General features: G+C 41.7%; 1 protein-coding gene across 1 annotated transcript in view; it reads right to left on the bottom strand.

Moving 5' to 3' along the window:
* Positions 1–1,504: 1,504 nt before the first annotated feature.
* The window catches only part of ADGRG4 (adhesion G protein-coupled receptor G4), a gene marked incomplete at both ends in the record, with an annotated part of 111,435 nt that continues 86,754 nt past the window's right edge, over positions 1,505–26,185 (bottom strand). Inside the window, 1 exon segment of the mRNA XM_082646902.1 lies at positions 1,505–1,634. Coding sequence (XP_082503028.1) covers positions 1,505–1,634 — 130 coding nt within the window.

Genomic DNA, 26,185 nt, shown 5'->3' with positions numbered 1-26,185 from the left:
AGTACGGACAGGTGGAGAAAGGATGATGGCTTTGTGACACGCAGGAGTCTTTTTAGAGTGCACCTCCAGCCAGACAGCACAGCCGTTTCTGATGCCAGCCGTGCTTAAGGGGGCTGTGCCCCTCCTTGTCCATCCTACCTCCTTCTCTCTCATCTCTGTCCCATTTTAACAGAGTCTCTAAAACTAAAACCCATCAGAAGTGGACGAGACGGGACTTCACTGGCGGCGCAGTGGTTAAGAATCTGCCTGCCAATGCAGGGGACACGGGTTCGAGCCCTGGTCCGGGAAGATCCCACATGCCGCAGAGCAACTAAGCCCGCGAGCCACATCTACTGAAGCCTGCGCTCTAGAGCCCGCGAGCCACAACTACTGAGCCCGTGCCCCACAACTACTGAGCCTGTGCTCTAGAGCCTGCAAGCCACAACTAGTGAGCCCACAAGCCACAACTACTGAAGTCTGCACTCTAGAGCCTGCGAGCCACAACTACTGAGCCTGCAAGCCACAACTACTGAAGCCTGCGCTCCTAGAGCCCGTGTTCCGCAACAAGAGAAGCCCCCGCAATGAGAAGCCCGTGCACCACAATGAAGAGTAGTTCCCGCTCGCCACAACTAGAGAAAGCCTGCGTGCAGCAACGAAGACCCAAAGCAGCCAAAAAAAAAAAAAAGTGGAAAAGTGGATGAGCCACCGCTCAGAAGGACCGTCTTCTCTGGTTGCTGGGAAAGTCTCCATCGCCCCCACCCCCTCCCATCCCCTCACAACCCCTTCTGCCTGGAGCCTCCCACTATTTGGTTACTCCTACTTGGAAGGAGGTGTGCCCTGGGGGCCAAGGGCAAGGCCTCCCTCCCCTGATCCTACCCCACCCCTACTCCTCCCTTCTCCCATGCTGAGGCACGGGGGTCAGGAAGGGGAGCATTAACTCGGGGCGCTATGGGGTCAGGCTGAGGGACTAGCCTGCAGGGGCGCTCCTGCCCCCATGTTTGCTTCACGGCCGCACTGTCTGCGAGAGGGACTCAGCCTCTTCTTCTCAGGGGGCCGCACCTCAGCCCCTGTTGGCTATCCCTGATGGAAGCGTTGGCATCTCACACCCCGCGGGCTGTCCTGCCCCCCACCGCCCTCCAACAGCTCTTTCCTTCCTCCTGGCCACTCTCCTTCCCTCTCTTGCCTTCCTGCCCTTCTCTTCGGGTCTGTGAAGGTGACTCTCCCAGGAGAACAGGCTGTAGCTCAGGCTCTGGCCCGGGGACCAGCGGAAGGCCCCCGAGAGAGCAGCTCACTTTCCCTGGTAGGGGTGGCATGTGCGGTCTGCCTTAGCTCGGTGTCGGCGATGGCTGGTGGTCTGGTCACATGATCCCAGAGCTGGACCTCCTGCAGGTGGGTGGGGCCTTTATGCTTTAACCGGGGCCTTCTCCAGCTGGTTTCTTGCGTGTTCTCAGACTTGGTGCAAACGTGGGTAGGGGGTCTTGGTGGACCTGGTATGTGCTAACTTTCTGGGTGTGCTCTAGCTGCCCTAGGCTGTGAGGGCCTGAGGGGCACCATGAGGGAGACACAGTGGGATCAGGTAGGGCCGGAGGCAGTCAGCAGCAGGTGACACTTGGAAGGGTTTGGTGCCAACCCCTGGGCTTTTCTTTACTTCAGGCCTGGCGTAAAGGCCAGAGCAGCAGGTAAAGAATGACCATAACACGTAACTGGTGCAGGAAGTGGGGTCAGTATCTGTGCCCCTCTCCCCCCAAAACGGGAGGCTCTGGCAGATGGGGGAGGGAAGCACCACAGCAACAGAGTCTGATGACATACAAGAGCTTTCCATTGGAAGGAATAGGCAAGGCAGTGTAAGCAGGCTTAGGACTGGCTAGCTGGAATAATTTCCCTGGGCTCCAGGAGCTGTCCCTGCTTGTCTGGTACCTGGCCCTGCGCCGTTAGGGCAGGTGGATAGTGGCTGGAGTGGAGAGTTGGGCGAGGGGTACTCTGGAGTGGTTGATTCACATTGAAATGACCTCACTCACAAGTTGTTTGTTATCTCTAGGAATTGGCTATCCTGAGGGGGCAGTCCCTCCAGGGTCAGCAAGGCCCCAGAGCCCGGATGTCAGAGCATCAAAATACAAAAAATAAAAGACCTGGTTATTACACAGGGGACAACAGGTCAGCAACTTAGTGTCAACTGAAGAAAACAGAAGTCTTTGCATTGTACTAGCAACTTTTCTCTAAGTTTATTTTGAAATTTAAAAAAAAAGAAAAGAAAAAGAGAGAAAAGACAAAAAAGGGCCCATCCAGAATATCATAGTCCCTGAAGGAGGACCCTATCTTTCCCTCTCCTACATTCTGTTTCCATGGCCAGACAGACAGCCCAGCCCACCCCACTGCAGTGAGACTCAGGCCTTAGTAACTAGAACTCACTAGAAGAAGGCAGACAATTGTTGAGTAGATTTGGTATGGTCCCATAAGTCTACCATTTTGGTGAACCCCTGGAAGGCAGAAATTGGGGCCAAAATTGCAAGCCCCCCAGCAGACCTGCTGGTACTGGAAACGTAGAGATTCAGCCTTCTGCAACAACTAAATCACAGGAAAAACAATCTTGGGACAACAGGACGTCTTAGAATTGGCCACACGAATAGCCAGAGAGGTGTAGCATCTAACTAAAACTCTTATCAATATAACTAAACTTTTACCTGAGGTGGTGGGAACTCCTACAGCCCTTTCTCCTGGGCATCCCCTGCAGCCTGGGGAGACTGGCTGCGCGCCTTGTTCCGGGGTCCCTCCCGATGGCAGGTGGACTTTCCATACTCAGCTGGGTGTGGCAAACCAGCAGCACCTACATGCAAGTATACTTACAAGAGTCCTGGCACAGTGACCTAATGTCAGGGGGGAATTGTGGGAAAATAAAATTGAGCGCAGTAAGTCACTGCTAGCAAGATGACATTTGACCAAACCATTCACATTGGCCAGGTCAGGAACTGTCGGAAGCCCCAGCTCTAATCACTATGTCTGATAACTTCCTTACCAGAAACCTGTCCTGCTTCTTTTGATCTCCCCCCAAACCCTGCAATGTGATGACTGCCCCGATATTATTAAAAATTCCTGCAGGTAGGCTCCTATCACGTACGTGTGTGTGTGTGTGTGTGTGTGTGTGTGTGTGTGTGTGTGTGTGTGTATCCCCACCCAGGGCCAGGTGTGCTCTCTCTCTTTCCCTCCACTTGAACATCAGAAAGCCCTCTAACCAGTGGGTCCACCCACCCAGGGATGGGCAAAGTGAGAGGAGTCCCTGGGAGAGAGAGAGAGAGAGAGAGAGAGTGCGGGTGGGCAGGCACCTGGTTCTGGGGACATATGTATAAAAATAAACCTCTGAATCACTTGAAAACATTGGCTCTGGCGTGGTGTGTTTTGACATCCAATACCTTTACGCAGGAGAGAGCAGCAGACCCAGCACTGAGCTGAGTCAGATCATAATGATGAGAGTCCTAGGTAGAACACTGGGCTTGGGGAAGAAGCATAGATCCAGTAACTAGAGCAAGGGACAAGGGAGCCTGGACCTTGGGACAAGGCATGTGCAAAGTGGTAAAGAGCATGACTTTGCTGCCTTTCTGTTCATTTAGAGCGTCCATCATGCACCAGGTGCAGGTGCTGGGCTACATGCTGGCTATACAGTGACAACTAAGACAGGATTGTCCCAGCCCTGGTGAAGTGGGTGAACAGAAATGGCTTCTGCTCTCCTGCTAGCGATGTGATCTTGGGAAAATCACTTCAGCGCCCTGTGATTTGGTTTTCTCAGCTGTAAAATAAGGATGATAATACCCACCTCACGTGGTTGTTTTGAAGCAGTGGCAGCTCCTGGATTTCCATACAGGAGTGACTCAGGCGCAGTTTAGTTGGAGGGGACAGCCTAAAAAATAGCTGGGTCACAGTGTGTAAAAAATACCAAGGAATCAGCAGTGTCTTTTCATTCTGTATATAATTATTTGGAGTTGTTTTTCAGAGATATGATGGAGATGGGAGGAAAGTTAAAACTTTCCTTCCCCCTGACATCCTTCAAGCCACCTCCTGACTCAAATACTTCATGAGGACAAAGCAAAATAATGTGTGTAAAGTGCTTACTACAGTACCTGGAACATAGTAAGTGGAACCTTAACAAAATCCAACTATACAATTTGGTCCACAAAGACTGGACTTACACAACCATAATCCAGCAGGTTGGGCTAGATTTACAGTAATTCTTAGTTCTCGCTACACCTCAGCATCATCTCAGGAGATGTTAAGGGATACCTGTGCCTAGGCCCCAGCCCCAGAGGCTCTGAATCAATTGCTCTGGTCTGGATCTCTAAAATCTGTATATAATATATATATATATATTTTTTTTGCCACACAGCATGTGGGATCTTAGTTCCCCAACCAGGGGTAGAACCTGCGCCCCCTGCATTGGAAGCATGGAGTCTTAACCACTGGACTGCCAGGGAAGTCCCTAAGATCTGTATTTTAAAAATCTCACAAGGTGATTCCTAATGTATGGCAAAGGTTGAGACCAATATTAGGGCCTGGAGATGCTGCTAAGTCTGGAACTGGGGGTCAAATTATCATCTCCTAGCAAGAAGGGAGACCTGAAGACCCTGGGAATGAGTCATGGCCTTTAAAAGTAGGGTTGGGGGGATGGTGACCACATTGATCAAACTACAGGGTGGGTGGCTGTTCCTTTTTCCTTTTCTTTTTGCTTTTATTATTATTATTATTTTAATTTTTTGCTTTCAAAGATATAGCATTATGTCAATAGAACTATAACCACAGTGTTCTTTCTCATGCTTTTCCCAATGTAAATGCCACATCATAAAACACTTTGGGAACTCACTGGCTAATTGAATGAGTAATTCAATCTTCAGGAAATTAGAAGCAGCATAAACATCCTTTTATAAAATTTTGACTTTGAGCTCAAGATGTTGCTTGGCAAATACATTTGAGAATATGTGCATCTTGTTTATTTCTGGGTTCACAGCATCTATTCCAGTGACTTTATACAGAGTAGGCTCTCAGTAATTGTTTGTTGAATGAATGAACGAAGGAAGGAAATTAACATGGCTCCCCAGACTGATCAATGGAACTGAGCTTAGCTGCTAAGACATATTCTAGTTTAGGAATGCATACATGTGAGACAAGTCTCTTGTCTTTATATTAGGAAGTTAATGTTAATTTTAAAATAAATAATTGTAACTAAGGATTCTCATATGTGCTGCCACCCTCAGAAGACTTAAGTGAGTGAAGGGGAGTTAGAGTTATGACTCTGAGCTTGTATATCAATAGTTCTGATACTTCCTCCTTGAATATGTACCACTAGATCACTGCAAACTTGCATCTTGATTATTAAAAAAATAGCTGAGTCACAGTGTGTAAAAAATACCAAGAAATCAGCAAAAAAAAAAAAAAGCTTGTAAAATTAATGAGCTAGCAAGGTTGCAGGACACAAGATCAACACACAAGATTCCACTGCATTCCTATACAGTAGCAACAAACGTGTGGAAGGAAATTAACAATACAACCATTTTAAATCACTCCTAAGGAAATGTAATAATTAGGTATAAATCTAACAAAATATGTATAGGATCTCTATGCTGAAGATTATAAAATGCTGATGCAAGAAATCAAATATTTAAATAAATGGAGAGACATACCTTGTTCATGGATTGGAAAACTCAACATAGTAAAGATGTCAATTCTCCCCAGATTGATTGATAGGTTTAATGCAATTCCTATCAAAATCCCAGCAAGATGTTTTGTACCTATAGACAAGATTATTCCAAAATATATATGGAAAGGCAAAGGAACTAGAATAGCTAAATCGATTCTGAAAAAGAATAAAATGGAAAGGATCACTCTACCTAATGTTAAGACTTACTATATACCATAAAACCATAGGGAAGTGAGAGGTACAGTGCCCTTACAGATACACTTTCTCCAGCTTACTCCCTCTAGGCATCTTATCTGACCTCTCTCTAGTTTCTCTCTCTCTCTCTAGTTTCTAGATCACATGGTCTTGTTTTTCTAAAGAATGGATAGTATAATATCGCTTATATGCAGAATCTAGAAAAATGGTACAGATGAACTTATTTACAAAGCAGAAATAGAGACACAGATGTAGAGAACAAACTTATGGATACTGGGGGGGAAGGGGTGTGTGGGATGAATTGGGAGATTGGGATTGACATATATACACTACTATGTATAAAATAGATAACAAATGAGAACCTACTTATAGCACAGGGAACTCAACTGGGTGCTCTGTGGTGACCTAAATGGGAAGAAAAACTAAAAAAAAGGGGATATATGTATACGTATAACTGATTCACTTTGCTGTGCAGCAGAAACTAACACAACATTATAAAGCAACTATACTCCAATAAAAATTAAGATAAATAAATAAATAGGGGCTTCCCTGGTGGCACAGTGGTTGGTGGTTTAAATTTGGTGGTTTAAAACAACAGAAATTTATTCCCTCACAGTGCTGCAGGGCAGAAGTCAAATATCAAGGTGTCAGTATCTTTCTCTGAAGGCTGTAAGCAAAGGATTCTTCCTTGCTTCTTCCTAGTTTCTCATGGTTGCTGGCAATCCTTAGCATTCCTTGGCTGTAGATGTATTACTCTAATCCCAGCTTCCTTTGTCACATGGTGTTCTCCTTAAGTGTCTGTGCCCACATTTTTTTCTTTTTATTAGGACACCAGTCATTGGATTAGGGCCCATCCTCATCCAGTATGACTTTATCTTACCTTGATTATATCTGTAAAGATCCTATTTCCAAATAAGATCACAGTCATAGGTACTGGGGTTTTGGGGGAACACAATTAAGCCCACAACTTAAACCATATATTCAAAAAAGGCCTTATATCCATAATATATAAAGAACTCTCAAAACTCAACAATAAAAACACAATCCATCCAGTTATAAAATGGGTACAAGACATCAGCAGATATTTCACCAAAGAGGAGACATGTGTGGCAAATAAGCACAGGAACAAATGGTCAACATCATTAGCTACCAGGGAAATGCAAATTAGAATGACCAGGAGTTATCACTACATACCTATTAGAACAGTTAAAATAAAAAATAGTAATAATACTAAATGCTGGTGGGGATGTGGAAAAATTGGATCACTCATGCACTGCTAGTGGGAATATAAAATGGTACAGATACTCTGGAAAACAGTTTGACAATTTCTTATAATTTTAAATATACACTTATCACATGACCCAGCAATCCCACTCCTGGGCATAAAGAAACGGAAACTAATGTCCACACAAAAAAGTGTACACTATTGTTCATAGCAGTTTTACTTGTAATAGCCAAACATTGGAAGTAATTCAAATATTCTTCAATGAGTGTTGGTTGCACAAACTCTCATATATGGTGGAACACAGTAAAAAAATAAATGAACTATTGACACACGCAACAATTTGGATGGATCTCAATGACATCATACGTAGTGAAAAAAAATCTCAAAAGGTTATATACCGTATTATTCCATTTACATAGCATTTTGAAATGACAAAACTTCAGAGATGGAGAACAGATTAGTGGTTGCCATGGAACAGGGATGGGGGTTAGGTGCAAATCCATAGAGGGAGCACCAGGAAGTTATTTTGTGGTAATGGAAACAGCTCTGTGTCTTGATCGTGGTAGTGGTTACACAAAGTTATACTTGGGATGAAAATGCATAGAGCTATACACGCATGAGTGAATGTAGGTTTAAAAAATGTGGAAAATGAATAAAGTCTTTAATGATATTATACTAATGTCAATTTTCTGATTTTGATACTGTACTACAGTTATATAAGATGTCACCATTGGGGGAAGCTGGGGGCAGAGTGTGTGGCTCTTTCTACTAGTTTTGCAACTTCCTGTGAGTCTATAGTGATTTCAAAGCTTTTTTAATGGTCTGAATGCCAGGTGTGTGTGTGGATTCCATTAAATTATCTTCATCATCTTTGCAGGATCATCAGAGTTATTATAAGCTCTGTGTAGTAATAATAAAGATTTATCAAATACTTAGTATGTGTGAGCTACTGTGCTAAGCATTTTACATTCATTATCCCATCTGATTCATCCTCTAGCCAGAAGAAATAGGTAGCATTATGTCACCTGCCTTTTATAGATCAAGAAACTGAAAATCGGAGAAGTTCTGTAACTTGCCCCAGGTCACAGGGCTGTAAGTGGCAGAACAAAGGCTTGAACATGGATCTATCTGACTCCAAAGCGTGTGATTGAAAACACAATGCCATAATGACTCCATACTCGGGCAGTTGTGAGGCCAAAATGGGCCATCATATGTCAGTTGCCTAGCTCAATGTCTGGAACATGACTAACACCCAGTGACCAGCATGCTTTTACTATCATCATCTTCATTACAGATGAACCCCAACTTACAATGGTTCAACTTGAGGATGTTGCAAAAGCGATATGCATTCAGTAGAAACCCTACTTCGAATTTTGAATTTGATTTTTTCCCGGGCTAGTGATATGCGGTCAGATACTCTCTCGTGATGCTGAGCGGTGGCAGCGATAGCAGCTCCCTGTCAGCCACGCGATCACGAAGGTAAACACCCGATACCCTTACAACCATTCTGTACCCAGACAACCATTCTGTTTTCACTTTCAGGACAGTATTCAATACATTACATGAGATATTCCACACTTTATTATAAAATACTTTGTGTTAGATGATTTTGCCCAACTGTAGGCTAATGTAAGTGTTCTGAGCATATTTAAGGTAGACTAGGCTATGATGCTCTGTAAGTTAGGTGTATTAAATGCATTTTCAACTTAATGAGTTTTTCAACTTATGATGGGTTTATTGGGACAGAACCCCATTGTAAATGGAGGAAGATACGTATTATTTACTAATTGTGGTCTTAGCCTTAGCCCTGAGGAACATCTGGTCCTTATGCATAGGGCAATGTGAATAATGCTATAAGAGTCAGATTCTCATTTGTAAAATCATAAAAATAACGACCACACAGGGTGATTGTGAGTTTTGAGTAAAATTAAAGGTGATAATATATGTGAAGAGTGCTCTGTAAACAGCAAAGGTCCCCACACGCTAGCTGCAGTGCATTTTATTCTATTACTTAACCTGGAGATTGGCAGCTAAAAAGCTTTTTGCCTCTCAGCCATGCCACAATCCACACGCTCATCACCCTGCTCGCTCGTTATGTGTTTCTATGGCATCAATCACCATAGTTTCTAGATTCTTTGACAGAAATATTAGGTGAAAGGCAGTTTAATGGAAGGAATCTGTGAATCTGATTCAAAGAACTCCATCCTCTCCAGCTTGAAGCAGCGTTAAGCTGAGCAGCAGGTCACATATTCACTGATTTTCCATTCATTGCTTCCAGGTTCCTTTTGCAAAACTTAACGTGATGAACTTAAAGTTTTTAAAATTATTATTATTTTTATTGAAGTATAGTTACTGTACAATATTGTATAGGTTAGAGGTGTACAATATAGTGATTGAAAATTTTAAAGGTTATACTCCATTTATAGTTACTATAAAATATTGGTTATATTCCCCGTGTTGTAAATCTATCCTTGTAGCTTATATTATACCTAATGATGTGTACCAAACTTAGAGTTATTTTTGAGGGTTTCAATAATTGATAGCTTTCCCCAAAATTGTCTTTCCTCCTGGTGTAGAATTTCATGGTCTTTCCTCTACATCAGGGGTTGGCCAACTATGACCCGTGGGCCAAATATGGCCTCCCATCTGTTTTTGTATGGTCCTTGAACTAAGTGGTTTTGTCTTTATATTTTTTATTGCTTGACAAAAAGTAAAACATAAGAGAATAATATTTCACAGCACATGAAAATTACATGAAATTCATATTTCAGTGTCCATAAATAAACTTTTGTTGGAACATAGATACTCTCATTGTTCAGGCAGAATTGAATAGTTGTAAAGCTGAAAATTTTCTTAGCTGGCCCTTTACATATAAAGCTTGCCAACCCCTGCTCTGCATGATAAGAACATCAATCATCCCAAATGAACTTATCTACGAAAAAGAAACAGACTCACAGACATAGAGAACAGACTTGTGGTTGCCAAGATGGGGTGCGGGAGGGATGGGTTGGGGGTTTGGGGTTAGCAGGTGCAAACTGGTATATGTATTCGGTTGGCCGAAAATGTTCGTTCGTTTTTTTCCATACGATGGCTCTAGTAGCACTTAGTTGTCTTTAAGTTCATTCCAAAACAATTTTGTTAGATTGTATGTGACAGCTGTCATATCAGCGTGCATTTATAAAAAGACATCAAAATCGGTGAATCTTTGTGTAGCCATTTTAATATTGAAGATGGAAGGAAAAAAGCAACATTTTAGGCATATTATGCTTTATTATCTCAAGAAAGGTAAAAACGCAACTGAAATGCAAAAAAGATTTGTGCGGTGTAGGGAGAAGGTGCTGTGACTGATTGAAAGCGTCAAAAGTGGTTTGCGAAGTTTCATGCTGAAGATTTCTCACTGGACGATGCTCCACAGTTGGGTAGACCAGTTGACGTTGATAGCGATCAAATTGAGACATTTATTGAGAACAATCAACGTCATACCACGCGGGAGATAGCCGACATACTCAAAATATCCAAATCAAGCGTTGAAAATCATTTGCACCAGCTTGGTTACATTCATCGCTTTGATGTTTGGGTTCCACATAAGTTAAGGGAAAAAAACTTTCTTGACCGTATTTCTGCATGCGATTCTCTACTTAAACGTAATGAAAACGTTCCGTTTTTAAAAACAAATTGTGACGGGAGATGAAAAGTGGATACTGTACAATAATGTGGAGCAGAAGAGATCGTGGGGCGAGCGAAATGAGCCACCACCAACCACACCAAAGGCCGGTCTCCATCCAAAGAAGGTGATGGTGTGTATGTGGTGGGATTGGAAGGGAGTCCTCTATTATGAGCTCCTTCCGGAAAACCAAACGATTAATTCCAACAAGTACTGCTCCCAACTAGACCAACTGAAAGCAGCACTCAACGAAAAGCGTCCGGAATTAGTCAAAAGAAAACACATAATCTTCCATCAGGATAATGCAAGACCGCATGTTTCTTTGATGACCAGGCAAAAACTGTTACAGCTTGGCTGGGAAGTTCTGATTCATCCACCGAATTCACCAGACATTGCCCCTTCGGATTTCCATTTATTTCGGTCGTTACAAAATTCTCTTAATGGAAAAAATTTCAATTCCCTGGAAGACTGTAAAAGGCACCTGGAACAGTTCTTTGCTCAAAAAGATAAAAAGTTTTGGAAAGATGGAATTATGAAGTTGCCTGAAAAATGGCAGAAGGTAGTGGAACAAGAGGGTGAATACATTGTTCAATAAAGTCCTTGGTAAAAATGAAAAATGTGCCTTTTATTTTTACTTAAAAACCAAAGGCACTTTTTGGCCAACCCAATAGAATGGATAAACAACAGAGTCCTACCGTATAGCACAGGGAACTATATTCAATATTCTGTGATAAACCATAATGGAAAAAAATATGAAAAAGAATGTATAACTGAATCACTTTGCTGTACAGCAGAAATGAACACAACATTGTAAATCAACTATACGTTAATAAAATAAATTTTTAAGAAAAGAACATTGGTGATCCAATATGGAGACCAATAAAAGCTAGCTAGTTCGACACTCAACCTACATTGAGCCCTATCCCTCATCCCTACACACCATTTTCCTCTTCCTTCCCCCCCACCCCCCATATTTCTAACCAAATCTATCTCCCACACTATATTGCAAGCTCTTTGGAGGGAAGGATCCATTTTTTTCTCCTTGTATCCTACAAGGTGCCTGGCACAGTGTTTTACTCATAATAGACAAGTGATAAGTGTGTTTTAAACAACAGAGCTGGATCAAATTTCCATAGCAACTGGGTTTCTGAAGCGTCACCATGCAGAATTCTTTATACCCAATCAATCCATTCAGTGCCTGAGGTCAGATGTAGAGATGTTACAGGTAAAATAGTATTTACACTCGATTGCAGGAAGATTCAGGAATCACAGTTCTGTTTCAATGTCTGTTGCTTTTACTCTTGGAGTGAAGACCTTCTCAATATGTCAGAAAACCCCCAAACCATAAAAAGATTGATACATTAGACTACATAGTAATAAAGAATTTATAAATGGAAAAACCACCTAAACAAAGTAAAGAGACAAATGAACTGGGGAGAAGAGGGATTTTCCTTCTAGAACTGGGGAGAAGAGGGATTTTCTTCTAGAGCAAATTTCCCTAAATGAACAGCTTTTACAAGTCAATAGGAAAAAGACCAACAAGCCTTAGAAAAATAGGTGAAGAAGATGAACAAACAGTTCACAGAGGAGCAAATACAAATGGCTATTGACATAAGAAACGATGCTCAGGGAGGTCCTAAGTGCAACCCTCGGTCCCAGCTAGTTCTTGCCCGTGGGAGGCAGTGGATCCCGGGAGAAGTCCAGCACGAATCCCTCCTCCCTCATCTTCATCGCTTAGGGAGCGGTCATTTCATTCAGCAGTCACTTACCACGCACCTGCTACAAACCAGATGCTCTGCGAGGTACTTATGTGCTTATCTTTTTTCTAAATCGAGGTAGCGTTCATACCCATCACCTATCAAAATACAGAACATTTTCATCTCCCCAGAAAAATTTCTTACGCTTCTTCCCAGTCTATCTCTGCCCCAGACCTTTATTTTGATTTCTATTATCAGGGATTAGTTTTGCCTCTTGGAGAACTTCATATAAAGGGAATCATACAGAAAAAATGAAGATGCTCAGCTTCGGTAATAAGAGAAATGCAAATCTAAATTCCACCACGATACCATTTTTCACCTATAACATCGACAAAGGTTAATGACATATTTCACTCATGAAAGTGTGGGGAAACAAGCACCCTCATGCACTGCCGGTAGAAGCATACACTTTCTCTGTATAAAAATACTCATGCCTTAAAAAAAAACAGAAAAGAAAACAAAAAATGCATGCCTTTTGACCAAACAGTTCCACTTCTAGGAATTTATTCTGCAGATATACTCATATATGTGTTAAATAATTTACACACAAGGTTAATCATTGCAGCATTTTAAAAAATAACAGGAAAATATTAGAAACAAGCAAAATATAAATCAGTAGGTGACTGATTAAATAAATGATGTTAAATCTATAAATAGAATACTCTGCAGCCATGAAAAGAATAAGGTATAACTGATTCACTTTGTTATAAAGCAGAAACTAACACACCATTGTAAAGCGATTATACTTCAATAGAGATGTAAAAAATAAATAAATAAAGTATACCGGAGGATGCGCATAAAAAAAAAGAATAAGGAAGGGTTTTACATGAAAGAAAGTGATAGAATTTTCAACGTATGTATACCTTCTTGTAAATTTTGAATTTATAGCATGTAATGCATTACTTATACAAAAGTAAATTTAATTTTTAAAATGTGTTTATTTCTTGTTTCTTGATGGCCGACATTCCGGGTTTGTTTCATAGCCATTCCTTAGATGTATGCTAGAAAATTCTATCTGTTCAGTAGTTAATAAAACCTATTAAATAAATGTTTGTTTGGAAGGGTAAGGATTTGCCGATTTAGGGAATACTTTAGGCTATTGGTCATGAATGTTAGCGCATAAAATTTGAGTCTGGGGTTTGGCAATGAAAATGAAGGTTTATGGAAATATAAACACATGTTAACTTAGTCACAGGCACTGATGGCGATGAATATAGGCAAAACCTCTCACTTATAGTGAATCATTAATTTTGACAATTGAAGTGTAAATAGGACCATAAATAGAATTCCCAATTATCCTCCTATGCCACATGCATCAGATAGGGTTTAGTCATGACATATTTATAATGAGTGCTATTTCTTCCTTATTTTCTGCACCCTGTTCTGTGCAGTCTAGTATTGATCATGAGAGAATGAAGGACTCTGCCTCTTCCCGGGTCTGTTTTGCTTTGTTATCCTTCCGGACAAATGTCAAACGAATTGGGATCGTTAATGGCTCCTTCATAAGCTAAGCAAAGGAGAAAAATGCTTTCTTCTCTGAGTGTATTGTTTCTAGGGATGAGATTTGACTGAAAGCACGTCCATACACATATCAAATGAACTGTTATAATAGCAATTAATTTTGCTTATACTAACGACTGGATGTGAACATCCTCAAAGTGCAATGTAAGTCTTCAGTATCCAAATAATACACTATATGATTTTAAAACTCTAGGAGTAGTCAATGCTTTCCAACGACGCTAACCATACCACACGCTAGTGCAAGGGTTATTGCTTGTTTGCTGATCTGTCTCCCCCACTGGCTTGGGAGCTCTGTAAAGGCAGGGATCATGCATATTTCCATCCTTTTAGCTTCCTTCTCTAGGTTCTCATAATCTTTGTCATAGAATAGATGCTCAGTTGCTTGTCAAATGAATAAGTCCCCTCTCCCTGTTGTTATCTGCCACATTTAAAAAAGCAAGAGTAGAGACTTTATTGTGTATGTTTTGGGGTCAAAGTAATAGGTAGAGGGCAAGCAGGACTCCCCAGTCATGCTTTACTGTCCCTGTGAGCCCCTGACCAACCATGCCCTAAGTCATATGGTCTACAACTACTGGCACTCATAAAGAATCAAGTGTAAGAACCCCGAAGAGTAAAAAAGCACTAACTTGGAAGCACTGTACTCTTGGTCCCCATACTGATTTGTACCTTGTTAATTTTAATTTAATAGTCTCTGCTGCTTGATTCACTTACCAACACGGATAACACAGGTCCAGACAACATCCAACAGAAAAGCTTAGAATTCAAATGAATTTGTTTATGGTTTAAACCTCTGTTCATTCGTTTAATGAAAATTAAATGCTTAAAATTCATTCGAGTACATGTTCCTAACTAGATTTATCGCTTTTATCCATTTCTGTCTCTAAACCTCTGGCTACTCTGTAAACCAGGAGTTGGCAAACTCTGACCCATGCATAGATCAGTCACTTATTTTTGCAAATAAAATTTTATGAGAACACAGACACACCCATTTGTTTATGCCTGGGGCTGCTTTCACAACAGAATTGAGTAGCTATGGCAGAGACTGAGTGGCTCCCAAGCCTAACGTATTTACTATTTGGCCCTTTACAGAAAAAACTTCACTGACTCCTGCTGTTACTGCACGATCATATGACAAAAGATCTAAAGGAGGGTACATTGCCTCAACAAATAACTAATATTTAACTGAACTCGAATGTGTGCCAGACCCTAGGAATTAAAAGACGATGAAGACCCTGAATAGTGTTTGTACAAGATACACTATCAGCACCAAGAAAAGTACATATTCGCATTCCAGGTGACAGGGTAAACAGTGGTGCGTTTGTGATCTAAATGTTACAGTGAAAAGCCACCAGACACAAGATGAGGATCTGAGGCAGGCTAATCTGCTCTGCCTTTCACAGAAACAATTATATACTTTCTAGAAACCTGGAGAAATTCATTCCAGTGGAGAAATACCTACCTCAACCAAGCAATGTGCTAGGAAACAACTTGGACTGAAAGTAGGAAGACTCTCAGCTCTATAACTAATAAATAATAATAGTTAATACATAAAGCACTTATTATATGCCAGGCATATATATTAACTTGTCTAATGCTCATAAAAACTCCATGAGTAAAGAGTTTTATTCATTATCCTCACTTCACACATGAGGAAACTGAGGTACAGAGAGGTAAAGTAACTTGCCCAAATCACACAGCTAGTAAGTGGGAGTAGGGATTTGAATCTATGTGGTTTGGCTTTGGAGTCTGAGCTCTTAACCATCCGTACTGTCTTTAACTGATTTGTGACTTTGGACACCTCACTCAATTTCCCTGAACCTCAGTCTCCTCATCTGTAAAATAAAAATGTTGGTCATAATCTCTCAAGTTTTTAAATTTTTATTTATTTTTTTTCTGTACGCGGGCCTCTCACTGTTGCGGCCTCTCCCCTTGCGGAGCACAGGCTCTGGACACGCAGGCTCAGCGGCCATGGCTCACGGGCCCAGCCGCTCCGTGGCATGTGGGATCTTCCCAGACCGGGGCACAAACCCGTGTCCCCTGCATCGGCAGGCGGACTCTCAACCACTGCGCCACCAGGGAAGCCCATCTCTCAAGTTTTTATAGCTATACTATTTCAAGATTCGTGGGATTAATAGACATTTACAAGTACCTAACACTGTGGGAATTACAAAAGACTATATAAGACATGTATAATTCATTCATTCAACAAATAGTTAATGAGTGTCTACTGTGTACCAAACTGTGCTCCAGGCACTAGAGATATAGCAGTGAATGAAACAGAAAAAAATCCCTGCTCTCGTAGTACTTGCATTCTATGCCATAATAATATGGAAGAATATTTGTAGAGCAATTGCAATGCACCTGACATTGTGCTGTGTAATTTACGTGGGTCGTTGTCTCCTTTAGTCTTCGCAGTGGTCATGAGCCCTATGGTACAGATGAGAAAACGGAGACTTGGAGAGGGGAGGGGCTTACCAAAGGTCACAGCAGAGCCCAGTTCTGTCTAGTTGCAGAGTTCATTTGTAACTCATGTTGCACTATTTTCCTTATAAGGACTTTATAACCAATGAACTGGCTAACATACAGTTATAGTGAACTCGCTTAAAAAGAACCTCTTGGTATTTTGATAGTTTTTTAAAAGTGAAGCAAGAGTAATGGTAGGAATCTAATTTGAAAAGTCACATGAGAAACTCTGAGCTGACAAGCCAGAACATAAGGATTCCTTATCTGTATGGTGACCACTGGGCCTCTTGAGAAGAATCACAAAAGGGATTTAGAGATTGAGTCTCCCATACTAGGATTAAAATTCTGGGACAAAGTAGGAAAACAAAGAGTGCCCTAACCTCTGGCTGAGGAATGGGGGAAGGCCCCAGGATGACGGAAAATTCACTCTAAGGAAGAAGATAGAAAAAGAAGGGAAGGGGGACTTCCCTGGTGGCACAGTGGTTAAGAATCCGCCTGCCAATGCAGGGGACACGGGTTCGAGCCGTGTCCGGGAAGATCCCACATGCTGCGGAGCAACTAAGCTCATGAGCCACAACTACTGAGCCTGCGCTCTAGAGCCTGTGATCCACAACTACTGAAGCCCGTGAGCCACAACTACTGAAGCCCGCGTGTCTAGAGTCCACACTCCACAACACGAGAAGCCACCTCAAAAAGAAGCACGCGCACTGCAATGAAAAGTGGCCCCCGCTCACCACAACCAGAGAAAAGCCCGCGTGCAGCAACGAAGACCCAATGCAGCCAATAAATAAACAAGTAAATAAATAAATTTTTAAAAAAGGAAGGAAGAAGGGAAGGAAGGATGGAAGGGAGGGAGAGGGAGAGAGAGAGAATATACTTGTGTCTTTGGTCTTGACTTTGAAGTCATCAAAGAATGCATTTGGGACCCAGAGTGGTCTCAATCAAATGCTCTCTAGCCCAGATCCTAGAAGAACTTGTGCCCCCATAAAGTGTACTGCCAAGCAGGGAATTGACTCTCACAGTTTCAGTAGCAAAACTGTGCAAGGACTCAGAGCCAATTTTTGTGAATGTCCTAAAGTTTGGTGTGACCTTAGGGAACAACGTTTGCAAAACCTGAATGGATTCAACCATTCTAAAGTCCACCCTAAGGAGGTTTTATAAGGTCTTTGGGTTTTTAGTACTTGTGTTTATATAGCTAAAGTCAAGTCAAAGGCTGTATAACTATCCAATGAATTTAGAATATTCCACTGCCTCAACCATTGTACAAATGTCTTAACAATCGATTGCTACCTGGTGGATCCAGTTAGCTGGGTAGGTGCTAGGACTTGGCTCTGTCAATGGTGTGGGGAGTGGGGAGACTCATTCAGGTTTGAAGCTAAGCTAGGATTCAGACACGTCTAAATTCTCCAACTTCACTGAGCCCTCCAATCCATCAACCCATCACTTTCTCTCAAGTTCTTCACCTTCTCCCATCCTTCCTTCCTTGTCCAGCTTAGGTTCCATGAGCCATTTTTATAATCACTTCTTTGCAACTCCCTGGTTTCTCTTTCTCCCTCGCTCCTCTCTCTCTCCTCCCCCATAGTATTCACCTGGCAAAAGTCCAACTCTGATTGAACTCAGCATCGGAGCCACTAAATATTTCTGGAGATAATCACAGAACTGGGATGCCTGCCTTCACTTTCAGTTCATGATCACAAGGATCAAATGGCACTTCATACCACCAGGAAATCCTGGTACATTTCCCTGGTAAATTCATTTTATCACTCTCCAAAATAATCGTGTCACGTCTCTCCTCTCTCCTCAAACCTGCTATACTCCTCGTTCTCAGCAGATGACCTCACTTTATATTTCATTGAGATAATAGAAGCCCCCTTACAGGAATCCCCTCCTTACTTCAGTTATCAATCATACCCTTCCCCCAGCTATTCCTAGTCTTTCACTGAAGACTTCAGTACCTGAATTACCATCTTCTCAGCCCAAACTCTTGATATTCTTGGTGACTTCAACATCTAAGTATAGGATCCACCCAACACTCTAGCTGCTCAGATCCATGACTCCCTTTCTCTCTTTGTGATCTTTTCCTCCAACTCACTTCAGCCACTCATTCCCATAGTCATTGTCCAAAAATGCACCATCTGCAAAATTTTGACTTCAAGCATCTCTCTGATTGCCACCTCCAACCCTTCCAGCTCACTTCTTCTAGTTCCCTTATGCCAACCATTCTTTGACTCTTATCTAGACCTCCAATCCAGTAACCCTACCACTTTTCCACCAACCAGTTGAAACTCTCATGTCTTCATTTTCTTCCTTACCCAGCTTAGACTCCAATACTATGACCACCCTCTTGCATATATTCTCAAAGGACTGATCCCTTTCTTCCACCATCATTCTTGCCTGACAAAACCTCAGTGGTGGTTAAACCCAACTTTCCACCTACTCTGTCCTAGCTCCTGAGCAGATAAGCCTGTCTGAAGGAAAGCACGCAACCATACTGACTCATCTTACTTAATATTTTTGCCAAGACCTCAAGTGGGCTCTCAGTACTGGCTGGCTGGCCTACTGTATACATTTCTCTAGTTAAGCTACTCTCCTACTCTTCCAGATGATTATTTCACAGCTTCTCCTCTTAAATCTCCAAGATTCTCTTTACTTTTTCTCTCAAAAGATGACTTTTCTTCTTACTTTATTGAGAAAATAGATATGATAAAAAGAAAATTTCATATGTCTCTATCACAAAATCTACCAACTTACCTACCTCTCTAGCCATGTAATTCAATTGCACACAAACCAGAGGCCAACCCCTCTACCTGTACACTGGATCCCATCCTCTCTTGCCTACTGGAGAATACAGCTCCAACATATATGGCCCCATCCCCTGCATCATCAAGATTCCTCTTGTACTGGATTATTACCCTCGGCATACAAATACGAGTTCTATCATTCATCAGAGAAAAGCCAAATATCCTTTAAGGTACCACTTCTTTTCTCTTCTCCTCTTTACAGCAGAACTCCTCAAGAGTTATAGAATTTCACTGTCTTCAGTTACTTTCCTCGCATTCTCTCTTGAATTCACTCGAATCAGGATTTCATCTCCACTAGTCCACCAAAATTTCTCTTAATAATCTCTCCAGTGATCTCCATGTGTCAAATCAATAGCTCACTTCTCAGCCCTCATCTTACTCAACTTCACAGAAGCATTTGACACAGTGGTTCCCTCCTTCCCTCCCTCTTGATACAATTGACCCTCTGGAAACCACACTCTTCTGGTTTTTGTCCTACCTTGGTAACCACTTCATCTCAGCCTTTCTTTTTTTTAAATTGTTTATTTATTTATTTTGGCTGCGGCATGCGGACCTCTTAGTTGCGGCATGTGGACTCTTAGTTGCGGCATGCATGCGGGATCTAGTTCCCCAACCAGGGATCGAACCTGGGCCCCCTGTATTGGGAGCGCAGAGTTTTACCCGCTGGACCACCAGGGAAGTCCTGATCTCAGCATTTCTTGCTAGTTCCTCCACATCCTTTCAACTTCTAAGTGTTGGAGTGCTCCAGAGCTCATTCCTCAGACTACTTTTCTTCTCTATCTAATGTCGTTGTATCAATGTCCGTAGTTTCAAGTGCCAGCAATCAGTTGATGACTTCCAAACTGATGTCTCCAGTTGTGACTTCTCCCTTGGGCTCCAGCCTCATCTCTCCAACTGCTGACTCTCCATCTCCACTTGTTGTCTAACATAGAGCTTGCATTTAACATCTTCAAAAAAAAATCCTCTAGATTTTTCCACTAAAATCTATTCTTCTCCTAGTCATTCCCATCTCAGTTAATAGTACCACCATTTACCTATTTGCTCAGCCCCAAAGCTTAGGAGTCATCCTGGGTTACTCTCTTGCTTTCACACCAATCCATCAGCAAGTCCATTCAACTCTACTATCAAAATCATGACCAATCAACCTACTTCTCATCTTCCACAGCACCATCCCAGTCCAAGGTACAGTCATGTCTCACCTGGCTTACTGTAATAGCCTCCTACCTAGTTTCCCTGCTTCTTCTCTTGCTCTTCTGCAGTCCATTACCTACAAAGTAGCCAGAGTGATCCTTTATAAAAGTAAAGGCGTCTCATTGCTGTTAGAATGTAATCCAAAGTCTTTACCAAGGCCTATAAGGATGATCATAAACTTCCCATGCCAACATTTCCAGCTCTGACTCTATTCTTCTTTGCTATGTTCTAGTAATACTTGCCTTCTTTCATCAGTGCTTCTAGCAGGTTTCTCCCCCAGGGATTTTTTGCTCATTGTTCCATTTCTCTGACACATTCTCCCCTCACATTCTTTTAGGGCTCTGCTCCTCAGAGAGGACATTTTTTGATTCCCTTTGAAACAATAACCACTTCAACTCCCCCATACACACAACCACCCAGTGACCCCTTATCCTATTTTATGTTTCCTCCTAACACTTGTATTTCTCTGAAATTCTATTATATATTCTATGTTTTTAATTCTTCATTATATGTCTTCTCCCTTAGAATGAAAACTCCATGATGTGAGAGGGGAGACTTTGTCTATTTCACGTTATCCTCAGATAGAGCCCAGAACTGTGCCTGGTATGTGTTCATTGAATGAATGAATCTTGTCATCATCAAATCCACAATTCTACCTTCATCTGTACATGTCCGCTCCTTCCTCTTGATACAGTGAAGACTACCTCCTTCTTTCAAACTCACTTCTTGCAAGCTGTTGCCCAACTCTTCTCACCCACTCAAGGCTTTGACTCCTTTATTTATTCCCCTCTTTCCTACAGCTTCAATCACTCCATCTCTACTAGAACATTCCATCAGCATTTGAACATAATCTATTATAATCTCCCTTCTTAAAAGATTCCATAACTCCACATCCCTTCTCAGATTTTCCTGCTCCCCTTCACAGCAAAACTGTTTTATAGTTGTCTTCACATGTTGTGCCTTCTCCACTTTCTTACCTACCATTCATTCCTCAGTTCTCTCAGATCTGGCTTCTTTACTTATCGTTCTATTGAGACAGCAATGAATATTTTAAAAAGGGATGTTTTCGAGTATGGGAGGGTTCTATAATTTTATCAAATGACCAATTAATTACCTGGGCCAGACAAATTGCCCTCCCTGGGACAGAGCAGCAATCGTATATGACACAAACCAGTTCCAGTGCTCTTAGATGAAAGTACAATAGCTAGGGGACCAATCCTTTGTGCAGGAATCCAAGCATATAGAGACAACTCCCTTGAGACTATGCAGGCCTTAAAAGATTGTTTAAGTAACTCTGGCCAATGAAACAGGTGTTTCCTGTTTAAATCTAGAATATACATTTTTCCTGAGCTTTTTATGTATACAGGGGGTGGGGAAAAGTTTGGGGACACATTATTGATATCTTTGGGCATCCATTGCTCCTGGGTTATCTGTTGGGGATAATCTCAAAGAAATTAATGGGAGCTTGATGGTCAATGGCTGTTCTCTAACTGATGTCAGTTACAGTACTGAACTTCTAAGTAGAGATAACCAGTGACCCTTATACTTACTTTAATCTGTAAAATCTCAACCATTCTGCCTCCTTAATATTGATTGCCTTGGAGATAACATTTTAAGAACAGAATTGTGAATGAAGGTATCAGAAGAGGCACAATGAAAGGATAATGATGACAATAACAACAGCAAAAATAAATACTTACTGAATACTTACTATGTGTCAGGCACTGTTGCTGAATGCCTTATATGTATTACCTTATTTAATCTTCACAACATCCCTATAAAGTAAGTACTACTTGCTATCTCCATATTACAGGAGAAGAAGTTACGACTCCAAGAGATTAAATGCCTTGCTTGAGGTCACACCTCTAATATGTGGCATAGCCTGAATTCAAATACAGATCTGCCTTACCCAGACCCACACTATAGGTTCTTCACTCTGCTAACCTGGAAAAAAAGGAAAAGAAAATGAAGAAAAATGACAATGGATAAATATAAACTATTTCATTGAAATGCCTGAAGATATCAATAATGTGTCTCCAAACTTTCTCCCACCCCCAATATTACTGAAAAGCTCAGGAAAAATAACTATATTTAAGGTGAAAATTAGGCCACCTTTACTTCCCCTTCAATCATCCACATTTGCTTTTTTTCTTTTCCAAGAAGCCACTCACTGGTGCCACAATGTTGTGATATTTGTCCTTATGTTTAGAACCTTGAGTTTTCAAAACTCAATTTCCTAAAATATCAAATTAATTGTAGTCTTATTCTGCCTCTTGGGGGTATTCTTTGGTGCAAGAACGCCCCCTCCCCAGCCTCTAGCTAGTTAAGCTGCACAGGAAACTAGTAATCAGCCCACAGCCCTATGCTGCTAGCTGAGCTCCTGTCTGATCATATTGCTCTCTGACCCTCCTTGCAAGTGTAGGGAAGTTGGGCCTGGGGGCAGAGAATTAACCAGGATATAGGCCAAAGGCAGTTGGATTTGGATCCCAAGGACTGGAGACTAAGATGGAGAATTACCCAAAGCAACCAGGAGTAGAAAGAGGCAGAAGTACCAGTGCAAGTCCTTAATGGGTATTGAGAATCATGCTAGGGAAACCAGTACAGTCACTACACCCCCACCAGCAGAAGTGGGGTGGAAAATGGGAGACAATGGGAGACAGTGACGGGATCAGGATGAAAGCAAGGTTGGAAGCATGTTGAGAAGGCCCCCGAGTGCTGAGTGGTCCTTACCTTAGCTTGGTATTCCAACTGCTCCCACTTCCTTCCTGACCTCCTGTCTCATCATCTTCTCCCCACCTAACGACATGAACACAGAAAGTTCTTCCATACCTCTGAGGTTTCCCATAGACTGTTCCCTCAGCCTGGAATACCTTTCTCCTACGCCTTGGCCCAGAGAAACCAATTCATCTTTCAAGGTTCTACTTAAAAGCCACCACCTCTGTGAAGCCTTCCTCATCCTCCCCAACTTAAAATTAGTCACTGCATCCTCTGCATTATCATCAGCTTTACTTGTATCCTTCATAGCACATAAATTCTATGTAATATTGTAGTTATTTGTGAGCATGTCTGCATCTCTCACTAATGTGTAAGCTCTATGAGGGCAGTTTTGTTTCTCCCTTATACCTAGTTCCTTGAGGACAGGGATTTTTACTTTTTGTGTATCTTTGTGTCCCCAGGCCCTAGCAAAGGAGCTGGCACAAAGTGAGGCTCTTCCTAAGTGATTATTGAATGAATGAATGATGAATGAGGAGTTAATGAATGAATGCTGGAGACACACCATAGCCTGTAAAACACTAAAACAACAGGCAAGGCAAAACAAAACAAAACAAAACAAAAAAACCATTTTATCTGCACACCATCGTTTTCCCAAAAGGACTTGACATGGCTTGAAAGTCACGTATATTTAGATTAGGACAAATATAAAATTAGGACATTGCTGAAGAGGACAGCCAGCGAGTGATTTTTGTTGTAGCAACTAGTCTCTAGGTTTAAAGCAGTAAGAAATAAAAATCCATCTTCAAAAATCCCATTTTCTGCTTTTTCACTCTTGACAGACGCACACAACTTTCAGCAAAACAGTAATGTTCTTGGAAGAGCTTGAATACATGGGATACTAACACACATGTCCTTTCTCATTAATTTTTTGTTATTCTTTTCTCAGCACTAACTGGTAAAGTACATAGGTGAGAAAACAAATGTCAAGGAGAGATGAAGAAGAGAAGTGTCAAAAAAATTTAAAAAATAAAGATTCTAGGTAGAAGATGAAGGTAAGCTTTGCCCACTGGGATATGCTGTTGAGTCAGCTGTCCTTAAATCTAACAGCCAACGACTTCTAGAGAAGATCTGAAGAGGCTTACTGTGAGAGAGAGAGACAAAGACAGAGAGAGACAGAGGCAGAGATAGAGAGACTGGGAGAGAACATATTCCCAGGTAAGCTAAAGGAAAGATAAGGAGGAAAAATCAGCAACTCCATCAGGAAAGGAGGGACAGGAATGGACTAGGAACTGAAGATAGAAAGTTACTGCACCTGAAGGCTGAAATTGTCCTGGCCTCTCTGGCAATCAAGGAAATAATTCATGAAGTCCCGAGAGTAAGTCATCAACTCTGAGCTGTCTCTCCAGGAGCGAGGATGGCTCTGTTTGAAACCCTCCCCACTCTCTTGGCCAGTGCCCTTGGTGAGTTGTGACCCACACTGGCAGGCTTGGCTGTAACCTTGAGAAGAGGGGAAGCTGAGGGGCCCACAAGGTTCTGAACACGTGGAATTGTTAGCTCTGGGCTCCTACCCACTCAACTGCCCAGCCATGGACTTTGACAAGTGATAGGTAAGAAATCTTCCTCCAAAGAACCATATTTTTAAAGTAAAGATTAACACTTAAAATATGAACATTTAGATTTATTTACCTTGACTTCCTTTCTAAAAGAAAACCGTTGAAGATTACAGTGACGGTTTATTTAACTCCTCAATTTGGAAAAGCTTTTCAGAACATAGGAAAATAATAACTAAAATTTTCTATTTGTTAATTAGCTTTTCCCATTGCCAACAGCTTAAACCTAGTCCCCTCCTCCCCAGAAGACAAGTTACAGCTAAGGCTTAAACATTCATCTCTCCCTCCTAATTGCTGTGTAGGAGTAATTCTGTGATTCTGGAAGGAAACTTCAGTGAATAAATGAACGACTCTCTCATTGCTATTTGGAAGTTATAAAAATTACAAGACATCATTCCATTATATTCTCTCATTTCCTTGTCATTGGAAAAGGTTCCAACCTTTCATCATATTAAAAAGCAATTATCAAAATGTTTTATTCTATAATAAGTTTGACTACTAGGAGGGAAAGTATTCAGAAATCAAAATAAGGGGGTTCTTTTTAGCATATAAACAGGTGAGTCAACCTTCCAAATCTGAAAAAAATGAAAGATTACCTTTAAAAGCAACTTTTTGGAATTTGGTGTCTTTACTTTGGTGTTTCTGTACAGACTAATTCCTGTGAAACCACTGTGATTGCATGAAAAGATGTTATCTTCCTGCTGACTCTGCAAGCTGATGGACTTGAGTTACAGTTCCTTCTAAATTTGGCACACAAGGCATTCGCCAAAGTCGCTGGGCTTTTTAGAGGGAATCTGCAGAGCACACTCCTGTGGAGTCAGCTGGTCGACTAGTAGTACGCTCTGAAGCCGCCACACACAGGTCACTGTGCTTCCGGGCTGGGGAGAATTACAAAGGGATTTAAAGATATGCCACCTAACCCCTTCGTAATAATCCTTAACATTTGTACAGAACCTTACAATTTACAAAGGGCTTTCCCCCAGGTTATCACTTTTGATCCACACAGTAACCTAGAGAATCCGGTACAGCAGGTCTTAACAATCCTCATTTGATACATGATGAAACCAACGCTCACAGGCTTTCTGTGCCTTGCCTGACGTCATGAGGTGAGTAAAAAAGGAGCTGGGTCTGGAGCCCAAGTCCTGTGATGAAGAGTACGGTGCTTTCACGTCCTGTTGTTTCTCACGTATCAACAAGTGCAGGGGCACCCATGAAAGTGACAGAACAAAACCAAACTGTATACAGAACCAGCAACCTGAGTGATCAGTCAGAAAGGAGCAAAAGATACAGGAGCGGGGTAGGCTGGGTGTCACTCATGGCCGAGGCTGCTAGACTATAGGACAGCTTTGTGTGAATTAGAAAAAAGGTGCTCCCTTCCGAT

The sequence above is a fragment of the Grampus griseus genome, assembly GCF_964374135.1.
Source record: "Grampus griseus genome assembly, chromosome: X".
Taxonomy (NCBI): Eukaryota; Metazoa; Chordata; class Mammalia; order Artiodactyla; family Delphinidae; genus Grampus; species Grampus griseus.
Note: the sequence above shows the minus strand (reverse complement) of the source record. Positions and strands in the feature narration are given on the sequence as shown.